Source organism: Heterodontus francisci, chromosome 2 (genome assembly GCF_036365525.1).
Source record: "Heterodontus francisci isolate sHetFra1 chromosome 2, sHetFra1.hap1, whole genome shotgun sequence".
NCBI lineage: Eukaryota > Metazoa > Chordata > Chondrichthyes > Heterodontiformes > Heterodontidae > Heterodontus > Heterodontus francisci.
The window spans coordinates 219,377,549-219,395,094 of record NC_090372.1 but is presented as its reverse complement, the minus strand read 5'-3'; the positions used below and the strand labels follow the sequence as shown (position 1 = coordinate 219,395,094).

Genomic DNA, 17,546 nt, shown 5'->3' with positions numbered 1-17,546 from the left:
CTCAGGAGGAGGCTTGTGCGAGGATAAACACCAGCACTTGGGCTGAATGGTTTGTTTTTGTGCTAAACATTCTACTTAAAAGGCTGTGGATACTGGGAGTCAGTTGAAAATTTCAAGACCGAGATTGATAGATTTTTGTTGGTGAAGGGAACCAAGGATATGAAGCCATGATGGCTAAGTGGAATTGAGGCAGAGATTAACCATCATCTCAGAATAGCAGAACAGGTGCAAGGGGTTGAGTGGCCTACCTCTGTCTCTACCCTCTTAGTTTCATCCCCCTCTACACTATAACCCAGCCAAGATTGGAAATCATGGGCATGAACCTATTATTCACCATGTATGGTGAGCATCTGCTGTTCAATGCTCAGATCTCATTGATCTCAGCTGTCTGTTATTTGGAGTGAAAATTAAATTGAGAGAGAAGCTAATACATTCAATCCATTTTTACGCTTGTTGTCTATTATGCAGAATTTAGAGCACAGAAACAGGCCATTCAGCCCAACTCGTCTATGCTGTTGTTTTTGCCTCCTCCCACCTTATCAGCATATTGTTTTTTTCCTTTCTCCCTCATATGCTTATGTAGCTTCCCCTTAAAGGGATAAATGCTATTTACTTCAACTACTTCCTGTGGTAGCAAGTTCCACATTTTATCCGCTCGCTGGTTAAAAAAATTCTCCCAAATTCCTACTGGATTTATGAGTAATTATCTTATATTTATGGCCCCTAGTTTTGAAGTCCCCCACAAGTGGAAACACCTTCTCCACTTCTCCCCTTTCAAACCCTTTCATAATCCTAAAGGCCTCTATCAGGTCAACCTTCAATCTTCACTTTTCTAGAGAAGAGAGCCCCAGCCGGTTCAATCTTTCCTGATAGGTATAACCTCTCAGTTCTGGTATCATTTTTGCACGTTCTCCAGAGCCTCGATAACCTTTGGTCAGTGTTTTGTTTGTTTTTATGGCCTGGTCAACCTGCACTGCAACTTTTCATGATTTGTGAATGTGTATCCCAAGATGGGATGGGGAAGCGGTAGCATAGTGGTATTGTCACTGGACTAGTAACCCAGAAACCCAGGGTATTGCTCTGGGCACATGGGTTCAAAACCCACCACAGCAGAAGGTGGAATTTGAATTCAATTAATAAATCTGGAATTAAAAAAAAGCTCGTGTAATGACGGCCATGAAACCATTGTCGATTGTTGTAAAAACCCATCTGTAAAAACCCATCACTAATGTCCTTTAGGAGAGGAAATCAGCTGTCCTTACCTGGTCTGGCCCTCATGTGACTCCAGACCCACAGCAATGTGGTTGACTCTTACATGCCCTCTGAAGTGGCCTAGCAAGTCACTCAGTTGTATCTAACCAATACAAAGCCTAAGAAAAGGAATGAAACTGGATGGACCACCCGACATCGACCTAGGCACCGGAAACCACAATGGCAAACGCTGCCCTGTTGACCCTGCAAAGTCCTCCTTACTAACATCAAGGGGCTTGTGCCAAAGTTGGGAGAGCTGTCCCACAGACTAGTCAAGCAACAGCCTGACATTGTCATACTCACGGAATCATACCTTACAGACAATGTCCCAGACACTGCTATCACCATCTCTGGGTATGTCCTGTCCCACTGGCAGGACAGATTCACCAGAGGTGGCAGCACAGTGGTATACAGTAGGGAGGGAGTTGCCCTGGGAGTCTTCAACATCGACTCTGGACCCCATGAAGTCTCATGGCATCAAGTCAAACATGGGCAAGAAAACCTCCTGCTGATTACCACCTACTGCCCTCCCTCAGCTGATGACTCAGTACTCCTCCATGTTGAACAGCACTTGGAGGAAGCACTGAGGGTGGCAAGGGCGTAGAATGTACTCTGGATGGGGGACTTCAATGTCCATCACCAAGAGTGGCTCTGTAGCACCACTACTGACCGAGCCCTAAAGGATATAGCTGCTAGACTGGGTATGCGGCAGGTGGTGAGGGAACCAACAAGAGGGGAAAAGATACTTGACCTCGTCCTCACCAATCTGCCTACCGCAGATGCATCTGTCCAGTATTGGTAGGAGTGACCACCAGACAGTTGTTGTGGAGACGAAGTCCCGCCTTCACATTGAGAATACCCTCCTTCGTGTTGTGTGGCACTACCACAGTGCTAAGTGGGATAGATTTCGAACAGATCGAGCAATGCAAAACTGGGCATCCATGAGGCGCTGTGGGCCATCAGCAGCAGCAGAATTGTACTCAACCACAATCTGTAACCTCATGGCCCAACATATCCCCCACTCCACCATTACCATCAAGCCAGGAGAGCAACCCTGGTTCAATGAAGAGTGCAGGAGAGCATGCCAGGAGCAGCACCAGGAATACCTCAAAATGAGGTGTCAACCTGGTGAAGCTACAACACAGGAGTATCTGCGTGCAAAACTACCTAAGCAGCCTGCGATAGACAGAGCTAAGCGATCCCATAACCAACGGATCAGATCTAAGCTCTGCAGTCCTGCCACATCCAGCCGCGAATGGTGGTGGACAATTAAACAACTAACTGGAGGAGGTGGTGGGGGAGCCCAGCACATGAGTGCAAAAGATAAGGCTGAAGCATTTGCAACAATCTTCAGCCAGAAGTGCCGAGTTGATGATCCATCTCGGCCTCCTCCTGAAGTCCCCAGCATCACAGATGCCAGACATCAGCCAATTCGATTCACTCCGCACGATATCAAGAAATGACTGAAGGCACTGGATACTGCAAAGGCTATGGGCCCTGACAATATTCCGTCAATAGTACTGAGGACCTGTGCTCCAGAACTTGCCGCGCCCCTTGCCAAGCTGTTGCAGTACAGCTACAACACTGGCATCTACCCTGCAATGTGGAAAATTGTCCAGGTATGTCCTGTACACAAAAAGCAGGACAAGTCCAAACTGGCCAATTACCGCCCCATCAGCCTACTCTCAATCATCGGTAAAGTGATGGAAGGTGTCATCAACACCAGTGCCATCAAGCAGCACCTGCTTAGCAATAACCTGCTCAGTGATGCTCAGTTTGGGTTCTGCCAGGGCCACTCAGCTCCTGATCTCATTACAGCCTTGGTTCAAACATGGACAAAAGGGCTGAACTCACGAGGTGAGGTGAGAGTGACTGCCCTTGACATCAAGGCAGCATTTGACCGAGTATGGCATCAAGGAGCCCGAGCAAAACTGAGGTCAATGGGAATCAGAGGGAAAACCCTCTGCTGGTTGGAGTCATACCTAGCGAAAAGGAAGATGGTTGTGGTTGTTGTAGGTCAATCATCTGAGCTCCAGGACATCACTGCAGGAGTTCCTCAGGGTAGTGTCCTAGGCCCAACCATCTTCAGCTGCTTCATCAATGACCTTCCTTCAATCATAAGGTCAGAAGTGGGGATGTTCGCTGATGATTGCACAATGTTCAGCACCGTTCGTAACTCCTCAGATACTGAAGCAATCTGTGTAGAAATGCAGCAAGACTTGGACAATATCCAGGCTTGGGCTGATAAATGGCAAGTAACATTCGCGCCACACAAGTGCCAGGCAATGACCATCTCCAACAAGAAAGAATCTAATCATTTCCCCTTGACATTCAATGGCATTACCATCGCTGAATCCCACACTATCAACATCCTAGGGGCTACCATTGGCCAGAAACTGAACCGGAGTAGCCATATAAATACTGTGGCTACAAGAGCAGGTCAGAGGCTAGGAATCCTGCAGTGAGTAACTCACCTCCTGACTCCCCAAAGCCTGTCCACCATCTACAAGGCACAAGTCAGGAGTGTGATGGAATACTCTCCACTTGCCTGGATGGGTGCAGCTCCAACAACACTCAAGAAGCTCGACACCATCCAGGACAAAGCAGCCCGCTAGATTGGCACCCCATCTACAAACATTCACTCCCTCCAACACTGACGCACAGTGGCAGCAGTGTGTACCATCTACAAGATGCACTGCAGCAATGCACCAAGGCTCCTTAGACAGCACTTTCCAAACCTGCGACCTCTATCAACTAGAAGGACAAGGGCAGCAGATGCATGGGAACATCACCACCTGCAAGTTCCCCTCCAAGTAACACACCATCCTGACTTGAAACAATATCGCGGTTCCTTCACTGTTGCTGGGTCAAATCTTGGAATTCCCTTCCTAACAGCACTGTGGGTGTACCTACCCCACATGGACTGTAGCGGTTCAAGAAGGCAGCTCACCATCACCTTTCCAAGGGCAATTAGGGATGGGCAATAAATGCTGGCCTGGCCAGTGACGCCCACATCCCATGAAAGAATAAAGATCCTTTACCCCATTTTGACATATTTTGCAAGGGTATTCCTCCTACCAAATTGCACCGACTCACACTTAACCACAGACATTTATTGGCTATTTGCACACCTGTACAAATTTATTAATGTTGTCTTCTAAACTTTGTCACAATCCTCAGTATTAACTATAACCCCAATTTGGTGTCATCCTGCTTTAGACTGGTATAAATGTTTTCCTTCCTCAGATGCACACAAAGTCTCAGTTTGCGTGTTGAATGAATCCTATGTCATCCCTAGTATTTACCCAGGAAAAGCTGTGAAGTGATGCATCTGGGGAGGAAGAATGATGAGAGGCACGAAAAACCAACTTTGAAGGAACACAAACGTGGCAGTTCATAGGGAGTCTGAGAGTCATTATTGTACAGGAGGCTGCCATTGAGCCCATCAAGTACATGCCAGTTCTCTGCAGAACAATCCAGTCAGTCCCATCCCCCCAAACTAGCCCCATAGTCCTGCAAGTTTATTTCTCTCAAGTGTCCATCCAATTTCCCTTTAAAATCATTCATCTTCTCTGCTTCCACCACCCTCGTAGGCAATGAGTTCCAGGTCTTCACCACTCGCTGCATAAACAAGTTCTTCCTCACATCCACCCTGCATCTCTTATCGAAAACCTTCAATCTGTGCCCCCTAGTCTTTGCACCATCAGCTAATGGGAACAGCTTTTCTTTGTCCACCTTATCTAAACCTGTCATAATTTTGTACACCTCTATAAATATCCCCTCAATCTCCTTTGCTCCAAGGAGAACAATCACAGCTTCTCCAACCTAATCCCACATCCCTGGAACCATTCTGATAAATCTCCTTTGCACCCTCTCAAGGACCCACAACCTTCCAGAAGTGTAGTGACCAGAACTGGAGTGCTGACTTGGGTTGCAATAGAGTGCTACAGTGGAAGTTTGGTAAGTGAGGAAGTGAGGAAGTCCTTTCATTTCCTACCCTACCTGTCCTCAGAGTGAGGGGAGCTGAGAGCTTCCAAAGAGCACAGCTGACTGGGAGAAGACTCGGAGGGCAGAGTTCCGGACCAGTAAGTATAAAAAAAAACTTACCTCTGGTAAAAAAAAACTGAAAGTGATGTCACAGGAAAGCTGTGACCTGATTGGCTGGTAGGATTTTTTTTTTACTGAACTTGAAAATAAAACATTGATAAAAATTGATTAAAACCCTAATTAACTAATTAATAAGTAGAGTAACTAAACCAGAGGGAGGAGATTACTGTATTTAGTTAGCATTTAATATTTATAGTAGGAATCTATAGCAGCCTCACAGCTCCAGGGACCCGGGTTCAATTCTGGGTAATGCCTGTGTGGAGTTTGCAAGTTCTCCCTGTGTCTGCGTGGGTTTTCTCCGGGTGCTCCGGTTTCCTCCCACATGCCAAAGACTTGCAGGTTGTTAGGTAAATTGGACATTATAAATTGCCCCTAGTGTAGGTAGGTGGTAGGGAAATATAGGGACAGATGGGGATGTGGTAGGAATATGGAATTAGTATAGGATTAGTATAAATGGGTGGTTGATGGTCGGCACAGACTCGGTGGGCCGAAGGGCCTGTTTCAGTGCTGTATCTCTAAATTAAAAAAAATTTAAAAAAAAATTAAAAAATTTAGAAATGCCCCATCCATCAATATCGGCAACCACACTCTGGAAGTGGTTCAAGAGTTCACCTACCTAGGCTCAACTATCACCAGTAACCTGTCTCTCGATGCAAAAATCAACAAGCGCATGGGAAAGGCTTCCTCTGCTATGTCCAGACTGGCCAAGAGAGTGTGGGAAAATGGCACACTGACACGGAACACAAAAGTCCGAGTGTATCAAGCCTGTGTCCTCAGTACCTTGCTCTATGGCAGCGAGGCCTGAACAACGTACGTCAGCCAAGAGCAACGTCTCAATTCATTCCATCTTCGCTGCCTCTGGAAAATCCTTGGCATCAGGTGGCAGGACCGTATCTCCAACACAGAAGTCCTCGAGGCGGCCAACATCCCCAGCATATACACCCGACCAAGCCAGCGGCGCCTGAGATGGCTTGGCCATGTGAGCCGCATGGAAGATGGCAGGATCCCCAAGGACACATTGTAGAGTGAGCTCGTCACTGGTACCAGACCCACCGGCCGTCCATGGCTCTGCTTTAAAGACATCTGCAAACGCGACATGAAGTCCTGTGACATTGATCACAAGTCGTGGGAGTCAGTTGCCAGCGATCGCCAGAGCTGGTGGGCAACCATAAAGGCGGGGCTAAAGCGTGGTGAGTTGAAGAGACTTAGCAGTTGGCAGGAAAAAATACAGAAGCGCAAGGAGAGAGCCAACTGTGTAACAGCCCCAACAACCAATTTTATCTGCAGCACCTGTGGAAGAGTCTGTCACTCTAGAATTGGCCTTTATAGCCACTCCAGGCACTGCTGCACAAACCACTGACCACCTCCAGGCGCTTACCCATTGTCTCTCGAGACAAGGAGGCCAAAGAAGAGTAGTAGTAGGAATCTAGCACTAGGGACCATATAGTTATCACAATTTAGTAAGGATTTAATAAGTATTTATTTATCTTAAATTAATTTATTAATTAGTGCTAGAAATGTCAGTTAGAGGGGTGAAGTGCTTCACCTGTGAGATGTGGGAGGTCTGTGACGCTTCCAGCGTTCCGGACGACTACATCTGCAGGAAGTGTACCCAGTTGCAGCTCCTCACAGACAGCATGGATCGGTTGGAGCGGCAACTGGATGCACTTAGGAGCATGCAGGTGGCAGAGAGCGTCATAGACAGGAGTTTTAGAGAAGTGGTTACACCCAAGGTGTAGGCAGATAGATGGGTGACCGTTAGAAGGGGCAGGCAGTCAGTGCAGGAATCCCCTGTGGCTATCCCCCTCTCTAACAAGTATACCGCTTTGGATACTGTTGGGGGGGGGGGGGGGGGGATTGCTTATCAGGGGAAAACAGCAGCAGAGCAGTGGCACCACGGCTGGCACTGTTGTTCAGCAGGGAGGGACAAAGCGCAGAAGAGCAATAGTTATAGGGGACTTTATAGTCAGGGGCACAGATAGGTGCTTCTGTGGATGTGAAAGAGACTCCAGGATGGTCTGTTGCCTCCCTGGTGCCAGGGTCAAGGATGTCTCTGAACGGACAGGGGGCATCCTGAAGGGGGAGGGTGAACAGGCAGATATTGTGGTACACATTGGTACCAATGACGTAGGCAGGGGGAGTTTAGGGAGTTAGGTAGAAAGTTAAAAGACAGGACCTCTAGGGTTGTAATCTTGGGATTACTCCCTGTGCCACGTGCCAGTGAGGCTAGAAATAGGAAGATAGTGCAGCTAAATACGTGGCTGAACAGCTGGTGTCGAAGGGAGGGTTTCAGATATCTGGACCATTGGGATCTCTTCAGGGACAGATGGGACCTGTACAAGAAGGACGGGTTGCATCTAAACTGGAGGGGCACAAATATCCTGGCTGCGAAGTTTGCTAGCGTCACTCGGGAGGGTATAAACTAGTGTGGCGGGGGGTGGGAACCAGAGCAGTAGAACAGCAAGTGAAATAAATGAGGGGGAACTAGTAAATAAGGCCAGTAAGACTAAGAGGAAGAGCAGGCACGGAGATGTTGCAGAGCACAGCGGGACTGGTGGCCTGAAGTGCATTTGTTTCAATGCCAGAAGTATAACAGGTAAGTCAGATGAATTTAGAGCTTGGATTAGTACTTGGAACTATGATGTTGTTGCTATTACAGAGATTTGGTTGAGAGAAGGACAGGATTGGCAGCTAAATGTTCCAGGATTTAGAAGCTTCAGGCGGGATAGAGGGGGATATAAGAGGGGTGGGGGAGTTGCATTACTTGTTAAGGAGAATATCACAGCTGTACTGTGGGAGGACACCGCGGAGGGGTCGTGCAGCGAGGCAATATGGGTGGAGCTCAGGAATAGGAAGGGTGCAGTCACTATGTTGGGGGTTTACTACAGGCCTCCCAACAGCCAGTGGGAGGTAGAGGAGCAGATATCTAGACAGATTTTGGAAAGATGTAAAGGTAACAGGGTTGTAGTGGTGGGTGATTTTAACTTCCCCAATATTGACTGGGACTCACTTAGTGCTAGGGGCTTGGATGGGGCAGAATTTGTAAGGAGCATCCAGGAGGGCTTCTTGAAACAATATGTAGATAGTCCAACTAGGGATGGGGCCGTACTGGACCTGGTATTGGGGAATGAGCCCCGCCAGGTGGTCGAAGTTTTAGTAGGGGAGCATTTCCGGAACAGTGACCATAATTCCATAAGTTTTAAGGTACTTGTGGATAAGGATAAGAGTAGTCCTCGGGTGAAAGTGCTAAATTGGGGGAAGGCTAATTATAACATTAGGCAGGAACTGAAGAATTTAGATTGGGGGCAGCTGTTTGAGGGTAAATCAACATCTGACATGTGGCAGTCTTTCAAACGTCAGTTGATTAGAATCATGTCCCTGTGAGGAAGAAGGATAAGTTTGGCAAGTTTCGGGAACCTAGGATAACGCGGGATATTGTGAGCCTCGCCAAAAAGAAAAAGGAAGCATTCGTAAGGGCTGGAAGGCTAGGAACAGACGAATCCCTTGAGGAATATAAAGACAGTAGAAAGGAACTTAAGCAAGGAGTCAGGAGGGCTAAAAGGGGTCATGAAAAGTCATTGGCAGACAGGATTAAGGATAATCCCAAGGCTTTTTATACATATATAAAGAGCAAGAGGGTAACTAGGGAAAGGGTTGGCCCGCTCAAGGACAGAGAAGGGAATCTATGTGTGGAACCAGAGGAAATGGGCGAGGTGCTAAATGAGTACTTTGCATCAGTATTCACCAAAGAGAAGGACTTGGTGGATGATGAGCCTAGGGAAGGGAGTGTAGATCGTCTCAGTCATCTCATTATCAAAAAGGAGGAGGTGTTGGGTGTCTTGCAAAGCATTAAGGTAGATAAGTCCCCAGGGCCTGATGGGTTCTACCCCAGAATACTAAGGGAGGCAAGGGAAGAAATTGCTGGGGCCTTGACAGAAATCTTTGCATCCTCATTGGCTACAGGTGAGGCCCCAGAGGACTGGAGAGTAGCCAATGTTGTTCCTTTGTTTAAGAAGGGTAGCAAGGATAATCCAGGAAATTATAGGCCGGTGAGCCTTACATCAGTGGTAGGGAAACTATTCGAGAGGATTCTTCGGGACAGGATTTACTCCCATTTGGAAAACAAACGTACTTATTAGCGGGAGGCAGCATGGTTTTGTGAAGGGGAGGTCGTGTCTCACTAATTTGATTGAGTTTTTTGAGGAAGTGACAAAGATGATTGATGAAGGAAGGGCAGTGGATGTTATCTATATGGACTTCAGTAAAGCCTTTGACAAGGTCCCTCATGGCAAACAAGTACAAAAGGTGAAGTCACACGGGATCAGAGGTGAGCTGGCAAGATGGATACAGAACTGGCTTTGTAATAGAAGACAGAGGGTAGCAGTGGAAGGGTGTTTTTCTGAATGGAGGGATGTGACTAGTGGTGTTCCGCAGGGATCAGTGCTGGGACCTTTGCTGTTTGTAGTATATATAAATGATTTGGAGGAAAATGTAGCTGGTCTGATTAGTAAGTTTGCGGACGACACAAAGGTTGGTGGAGTTAAGGATAGTGATGAGGATTGTCAGAAGATACAGCAGGATACAGATCGGTTGGAGACTTGGGCGGAGAAATGGCAGGTGGAGTTTAATCCGGACAAATGTGAGGTAATGCATTTTGGAAGATCTAATGCAGGTGGGAAGTATACAGTAAATGGCAGAACCCTTAGGAGCATTGACAGGCAGAGAGATCTGGGCGTACAGGTCCACAGGTTACTGAAAGTGGCAATGCAGGTGGATAAGGTAGTCAAGAAGGCATACGGCATACTTGCCTTCATCGGTCGGGGCATAGAGTATAAAAATTGGCAAGTCATGCTGCAGCTGTACAGAACCATAGTTAGGCCACACTTAGAATATTGCGTGCAATTCTGGTCGCCACACTACCAGAAGGACGTGGAGGCTTTGGAGAGGGTACAGAAGAGGTTTACCAGGATGTTGCCTGGTCTGGAGGGCATTAGCTATGAGGAGAGGTTGGATAAACTCAGATTGTTTTCACTGGAACGATGGAGGTGGAGGGGCAACATGATAGAGCTTTACAAAGTTATGAGCGGCATGGACAGAGTGGATAGTCAGAAGCTTTTTCCCAGGGTGCAAGAGTCAGTTACTGGGGGACATAGGTTTAAGGTGCGAGGGGCAAAGTTTAGAGGGGATGTGCGAGGAAAGTTGTTTACAGAGGGTGGTGAGTGCCTGGAACTTGCTGCCGGGGGAGGTGGTGGAAGCAGGTACGATAGCGATGTTTAAGAGACATCTTGACAAATACAGTAGGATGGGAATAGAGGGATACGGTCCCCGGAAGTGCAGAAGGTTTTAGTTTAGGCAGGCATCAAGATCGGCGCAGGCTTGGAGGGCCGAATGGCCTGTTCCTGTGCTGTACTGTTCTTTGTTGTGGCCTAACCAGAGCTTTATAAAGGTTCAGCATAACTCCCCTGCTTTTGTACTCAATGCCTCTATTTATGAGGTCTAAGATCCCATATGCTTTGCTAACTACTTTCTCAGTAATATCCTGCCACCTTCAAAGATCCGTGCACGAGAATCCCCAAGTCGCTCTGTCCCTGTACACCCTTTAGAAATGCGACATTACAGGGGTGCAGAACAGATTCACGAGAATGGTTCCAGGGATAAGGAACTTCAGTTACATGGATAGGTTGGAAAGCTGGGTCTGATTTCCTTGGAGAAGGGAAGATTAAGAGAAAATTTGATGAGATGTTAAAAATCATGAGGGGTCTGGATACAGAGAGAAACTGTTCCCACTGGCAGAAGGATTTAGAACCAGAGGACACTGATTTAAGGTAATTGGCAAAAGAAGCAACATGAGAGAATTTTTTTTTTTGTACCATGCAGCGAGTGGTCAGGATCTGGAATGCACTGCCTGAGGAGTGTGGTGGAAGCAATTTCAATTGAGGCCTTCAAAAGAGAACTGGCTGATTTTCTGAAGAGAATAAATTTGCAGGGTTATGGGGAAAAGGCTGGATAGTGGGACTAGGTGAATTGATCTTGATTAAGGCCATATTGTCTCTCCCTATCCCTTCTGCCACTATGCATCATGTCACACTTCTCTGCATTAAACTGCATCTGCCACTTGTCTGCCCATTGTTAGCCCATGCCCTGCTGTACGTGATTGGTATCCTCCTCACTGCTCGTCATACCTCCAAGTTTGATACCATGGCAAAATCTGCTCTGTATTTCAATATCCAAGTCATACATAAACATAAAAAAAAGTGGTCCTCACACTGACTCTTGGGGAAGTATCACTGACTCCCACCCTCCTGTCTGAAAAACAACCATTTACCATGACTTGCTGTTTTCTGCCCTTAAGCACATTTTTTTCCCCCATGCCAACACTGACTCTCCTATTTCATAAGTAGTGCCCTACCAAATGCATCACAGACTGTGAAATCTCGGGTCCTCTGTGAAATCGGCCATTTTGCAAACTTTTTAGTGATTGACAAAGCTGAACTCGCTGATTGTTGCGCATGTCGCAAACAGTGCATTTTACTGATTGACACAAGGCTCACCTCATTGATTGGTAGATGAGGGAGAACTTCTGGTGCAGTTTTAAGGGAAGCAGTCTCAAGTGTTAGCAGAGAAGTGAAACTGTCAGAATGAGCAAATCAAAAATGGACACAACCAGGATTGTATCACATCAAGTGAAAGAATTTGGAAGTCACGTTCTGCAAGCCGATGCTGGAATGCTGTTTTGTACAAGCTGCAATATTTCGTTACATCACACGTGGCAAGCAACGGTTCAGTGCCACTTAGCGTCTGAAAGCCATCGCAGCAGAAAGAGAGCATCCAACACTGCACTGCTGGAAAACGAACATGCAAAAAACAAGCAATGATTTCATCTCTTTTTAAGAAGTTGACAGAGCTCAGAAAATCGTCAGTTGGTTACAATGGAACTTGTGGATGTTTCTGCAAGCGCCAACATACCACTGGAAAAAACTCGATCATCCAAAGCTACGGGTATTCACTCAACATAATGTGCAAAATGGTGGTTGGTTGCCAAGTGCAAATAAACTATGACAGGACTACCGACTGAATGTTTTTGCGACACATTGAGAGGACAACGCCAACAAATTCTGTGGACGTAGAGAGAGTCGTGTCTAAAAATGGGCAGAGACAGGGAATGAAGAAACAGTTGCAGTTGCTCCATGCTCATTTTTTGTGAATAAAAAAATGCAACCTGTTTATACTCCGCTTTTTAGAATCGTTTGAGTATACAATTAATGCCATTTGAAACCAGAAACCTTTTTTTTTGTTTTAAATAGATCATTTTCATGGTTTGTTGCGATACCGTTAACTTACGATTTAAAAATGTGCAATTGTGAAATTCACAATTTTTAAAATGCCGTGATAGTGAAATTTGTAAAATTTGACCATGAACTTGGTAGGGCCCTCTCCACAAACCTCAATTTTGTTAGCCAGCCTTTTTTGTGGTACTTTGCCAAACGCTTTCTTAAAATCCATATGAGCAACATCCACCGCATTCCCTTTATTAAACTTCTCGGTTCCTTCATCAAAAAATTCAATTAGATTAGACAAGCACGAAATGCCTTTTACAAATCCATGCTGGCTTTCCTTAATTAACTCAAACCTCTTCAAGTGTCAGCTGAGTTTTTTTCCTTGATTATTGTTTCTAAAACCCACCCACCACAAATGTTAAACTGACTGGCCTGAGGGAACGTCCTTCCACCCTTTCTTGAAGAAGGGTGTCACATTTGCCACTCTCCAATCCTCTGGCACCTCTCCCATATCCAGAGAGGATTGGAAAGCCCTTCTGCTAAACCCAAGCCCACTTCCTTTTGCAACCTGGGATGCAAGCCATCCGGACCAGCTGACTTATCCACTCTAAGCATAGCCAACCTTTCCAGTACATCCTGCCTATCAATTTTCACCCCATCCATTACCTTCACCATCTCCACTTCTATCGTTATTTTGTCAGCATCCTCTTTTGTAGTAAACATCGATACAAAGTACACATTAAGAGCTCTAGCATTGCCTTGCACTTCGAAGCATATGTCCCAACCCGATTCTTACTACCCGCTTACTATTTACATGCTGGTAGAAGATTTTTTGATTCTGTTTTATGTTAACTGCCATTCGATTCTCATATTCTCTCTTTGCTAGTCCTATTTTCCTCTTCACTTCCCCTCTCAACTTATTGTATTTGGCCTGGTTCTTGCTTGAAGAATTCATCTGAAATGCATAATACACCTTTGTTGTTTCATCATAAATCTCCATTTCCCTCGTCATCCAATTAGCCCTGGTTTGGTTCCCCTACCTTTCACCCTTGTTGGAATGTACCTAGCCTGTACCTGAAACATCTCCTCAAACATCACCCATTGTTCTATGACCATTTTGCCTGTCAATCTTTAGTTCCATTTTATCCTGACTAGGTCTATTCTCATCCCATTGACGTTAGTCCTCTTCCAATTTAGAAGTTCTATTTTAGATTGTTCCTTGCTCTTCTCCACTACTAATCTAAGCCTTATGATACGATGATCATTCTTACCCAAGTGTTCTCAGACACCTGGTCCACCTCACTCCCCAGCACCAGATCCAGCAATGCCTCCTTCCTAGTTGAACCATGAACATATTGGCCAAGAAAATTCTTCTGAAGACATTCCAGAAATTCCTTCCCCTCCTTACCCCTTTACTCTCAACCCTGCCAATTTAGTTTAAACCCTTTTCAACTAGTGAATCCCCCTAAGACGACACTGGACCCAGTCCTGTTGAGGTGCAGCCCAGCCCTTTTGAATAGGTACCACCTGCCCCAGAACTTGTCCCAAAGCTCCAAGAAGCTGAAATATATAGAAATCTGAGTTGCAAGTTTATTTACTTTATTTAGAGATACAGCACTGAAACAGGCCCTTCGGCCCGAGTCTGTGCCGACCATCAACCACCCATTTAAACTAATCCTACATTAATCCTATATTCTGACCACATCCCCACCTTCCCTCAATTCCCCTACCACCTACCAAGACTAGGAGCAATTTATAATGGCCAATTTACCTATCAACCTGCAAGTCTTTGGCTGTGGGAGGAAACCGCAGCACCTGGCGAAAACCCACACAGTCACAGGGAGAAGTTGCAAACTCCGCACAGGCAGTACCCAGAATTGAACCCGGGTCGCTGGGGCTGTGAGGCTGCGGTGCTAACCACTGCGCCACTGTGCTGCCCAAGTTGATAAAAACTGTTTTTAAAAAAAGCTTTTAAAAAAAAATGTATTTCTTGGGATATACACATTGCTGGCAAGGCCTGCCTTTATTGCCCATCCCTAGTTACCCCGAGAAAGTTTGAGACAACTGATTAGCTTGGTAGACTACTTGAGAGGGCAGGTAAGCGTCAACCACATTGTTGTGGAACTGGAGTCACATAGCTGCCCATTCCAGGTCAGGGCGGCAGACTTTCTTTTCTAAAAGGACTTTTTTTTTTTGAAAGGATGTTCATGAACCAGTTGGGGTTTTATGACAATCAATCGATTCAACGTCACTTTGACTGATATCAGGTTTTTAAAAAAAAAATTGCCACGGTGGGATTTGAACTCACATTCTCTGGATTATTAGCCCAATAACAATCACCACACTATCGAACTAGACTTAATAAGATCATTGAGTTTATAAATAGAGGCATAAAGAACATATGCTAAACCTTTATAAATCACTGATTGGGACTCAGCTGGAGTATTGTGTTACATTTTAGGGGCCATATTTTAGGAAGAATGTCAAAGTCTTGGGGAGGAGATTTACTAGAATGATACCAGGATGTGGGATTTCAGTTATGTGGAGAGACTAGATAAGCTTGGATCATTCTCCTTACAGCAAAGGTGGTTAAGGGGAAATTTAACAGAGGTGCTCAAAATTATAAGGAGTTTGATAGTTTCTTCCTATCTACTCTGTCTCCACTGGTAGGAGGGTCAGTAACCAGAGGACACAGATTTAAGGTAATTGCCATAAGAGAGAGAGTTACAGGGCTGTGTTTTTTTTAAATGGAGCGAGTTGTGATGATCTGGAATGCACTGACTGAAAGGGTAGTGCAAGCAGATTCAATAGTAACTTTCAGAAGGGAATTGCATATATATTTGAAAAGGCAACATGTGCAAAGCTATGGAGAAACAGTAGGGGAGTGAAACTAATTGGGTAGCTCTTGCAAGAGCCGGCACAAGCTTGAGGGTCCAATTAGTCTCCTTTTGTGCTGCAGGATTTTGTAATTCGAATGCTACAGTTATTCGCTTAGTAGCACAGAACTTGAGTATTGCTGAAAATAGAGACATATTGTCGAAGTTTTATGTTTTGCACTCATCAGGACAACACTCAAGAATAACCAATGTCAGGGAAAACAACTTATACTGCATGAGAAGAGAGTGCTGATTGGTTGGCAAGTGAACTCTGATCAGTAGAGGCGTTGCCATGGAGAATGTACCAGTTTACGGTGACTGACAGTTAACTGCCGAGCTTTGTTTGAAATTTAAACCAGGTAGCTTGACTCTGGTCAAGGCATTGCCCTGAGGAATGAACCAGCAAATGGCTGTCACTTATTTTATTTAGCTGAAACAGGCGCAATGTTTGTACATATTCTGTCTGCAAAGAACAGGGCCCTGTGTATTAATATATGTAGCTTCCAGTACATGCAAATGCGCCACACTGCGAGCCCTACTGACAATCTTAAATCAGTTGTCAGCATAATTCTTAGTACACTGCAGATTATTTAGCAAATGTTGTCCAATCGCAGAATCACATCTAATGTTGGACACGGTGTTTTGAGTTTTGCAAGCATGGGCTGGTTAAGTATGGCCTGTAGATTGCCCATTGCGAACAGTGGAAGGGACATACAATTATTAGTTTTGTTTCTCAGTCATGACAAAGCTCAATTCCTGCAAAAGCAATGCAACAACAGAATATGTTCAGAAGTCAGTATGGGTATACTTGACCTGGAGCCAATAATTTAGAGCCTTTACTGTGTTGTACCCAATCCCTTAAAGCAAGCTCCTGCCCCGACTCAGGCTGTAGCATGATTTCAGGCTGACTGCTCGATACCTCATTGGTTGCTGCTCAAATGGGAGCTTATGCATGGAACATCAGAAGGGTGGGAGTATCCCCCCCAGCACCCATACACAGATATGCATGTTCCAGCATAGATTGCATGGCGAGTAGGACAGGGAGCCCACAGCGACTTTCTCCTCCCCAGCTTACAGCAACTGGTCCAAACTGCAGCATCCAACTGCTGCCTCAGTCGCGGTCAGCTAACTCAATACAGGACATGCAATGAACGGAATACCTTGCTGGTTTGCAAGGCTCAGGTCCACACTGGACTGGTCATATGCCAACCAAACCAACAGGGGACAGTGGGCTTTGTACAGTCTAGAAGCCCCCCCCCCACCTGTGTGTTTTATAGAAATATACTGGTTACTCAATGTTTGGGATACACTTAATCAATGAGACCTCCTCACAATTTCATTGTTGCCATCCTTTTGTTCAGTGTATTACAACCGTGATTTGTGGGAAAACCAAGTTGCTTCTGGTCAGAGCACAAATCATTTTCTGCTCTCCATGCCTGCACTTAAACAGGATGAAATGAAATGCAGCTGCACCCACTACTCAAAGTAGCAGCTCGTTGACCCCCAGCCTCAACCTTCCTGGCTCACACACACACTTTCCCTGTTTGCGATCCATTTGGTTGTTTTCTGTAATCACTTGAGGGCACCTCTCCAAGGCTCCGTGCTTACCTGAACGTGCAAGAAACAGGCTGTTGATGAAAGTGAAACAGAAAATATCGGGAACAAGGGCAAAATATTGTAGATGCTGGAAATCTGAAATACAAATAGAAAATAGTCAGCAGATCTGGCAGAATCTGTGCAGAGAGAGAAACAGAGTTAACGTTTATGTAAGGGCACAGACCTGACACATTAACTCTGTTTCTCTCCACAGATACCGCCAAACCGACTGAGTATTTCCAGCATTTTCAGTTTTAATACAGGGAGCAGAATGGGTTTGTCAGTATTGATAAAAGAAAATGAGACAAGCCAACTCACCAAGGCTCCTTCAACAGCACCGTCCAAACCCATGACCTCTACCACCTAGAAGGACAAGGGTAGCGAATGCATGGGACCACCACCATAAAGGCCTACTACACAACCCGAACCAGACGGGACC

At 45.7% G+C, this 17,546-nt stretch overlaps 1 protein-coding gene across 8 annotated transcripts in view; it reads right to left on the bottom strand.

The window, feature by feature from the left end:
* hsf1 (heat shock transcription factor 1) overlaps nucleotides 1-17,546 on the bottom strand; it is a 151,982-nt gene that overhangs the window by 46,103 nt on the left and 88,333 nt on the right. For 4 of the 8 annotated variants that reach the window (XM_068015866.1, XM_068015873.1, XM_068015878.1 and 1 more), the window contains exon 10: nucleotides 17,120-17,203. The exons of the other annotated variants lie outside the window; for them this stretch is intronic. In XM_068015866.1, coding sequence (XP_067871967.1) covers nucleotides 17,120-17,203 — 84 coding nt within the window. The remainder of the gene's footprint in view (nucleotides 1-17,119; nucleotides 17,204-17,546) is intronic. 8 annotated transcript variants of the gene reach the window in all.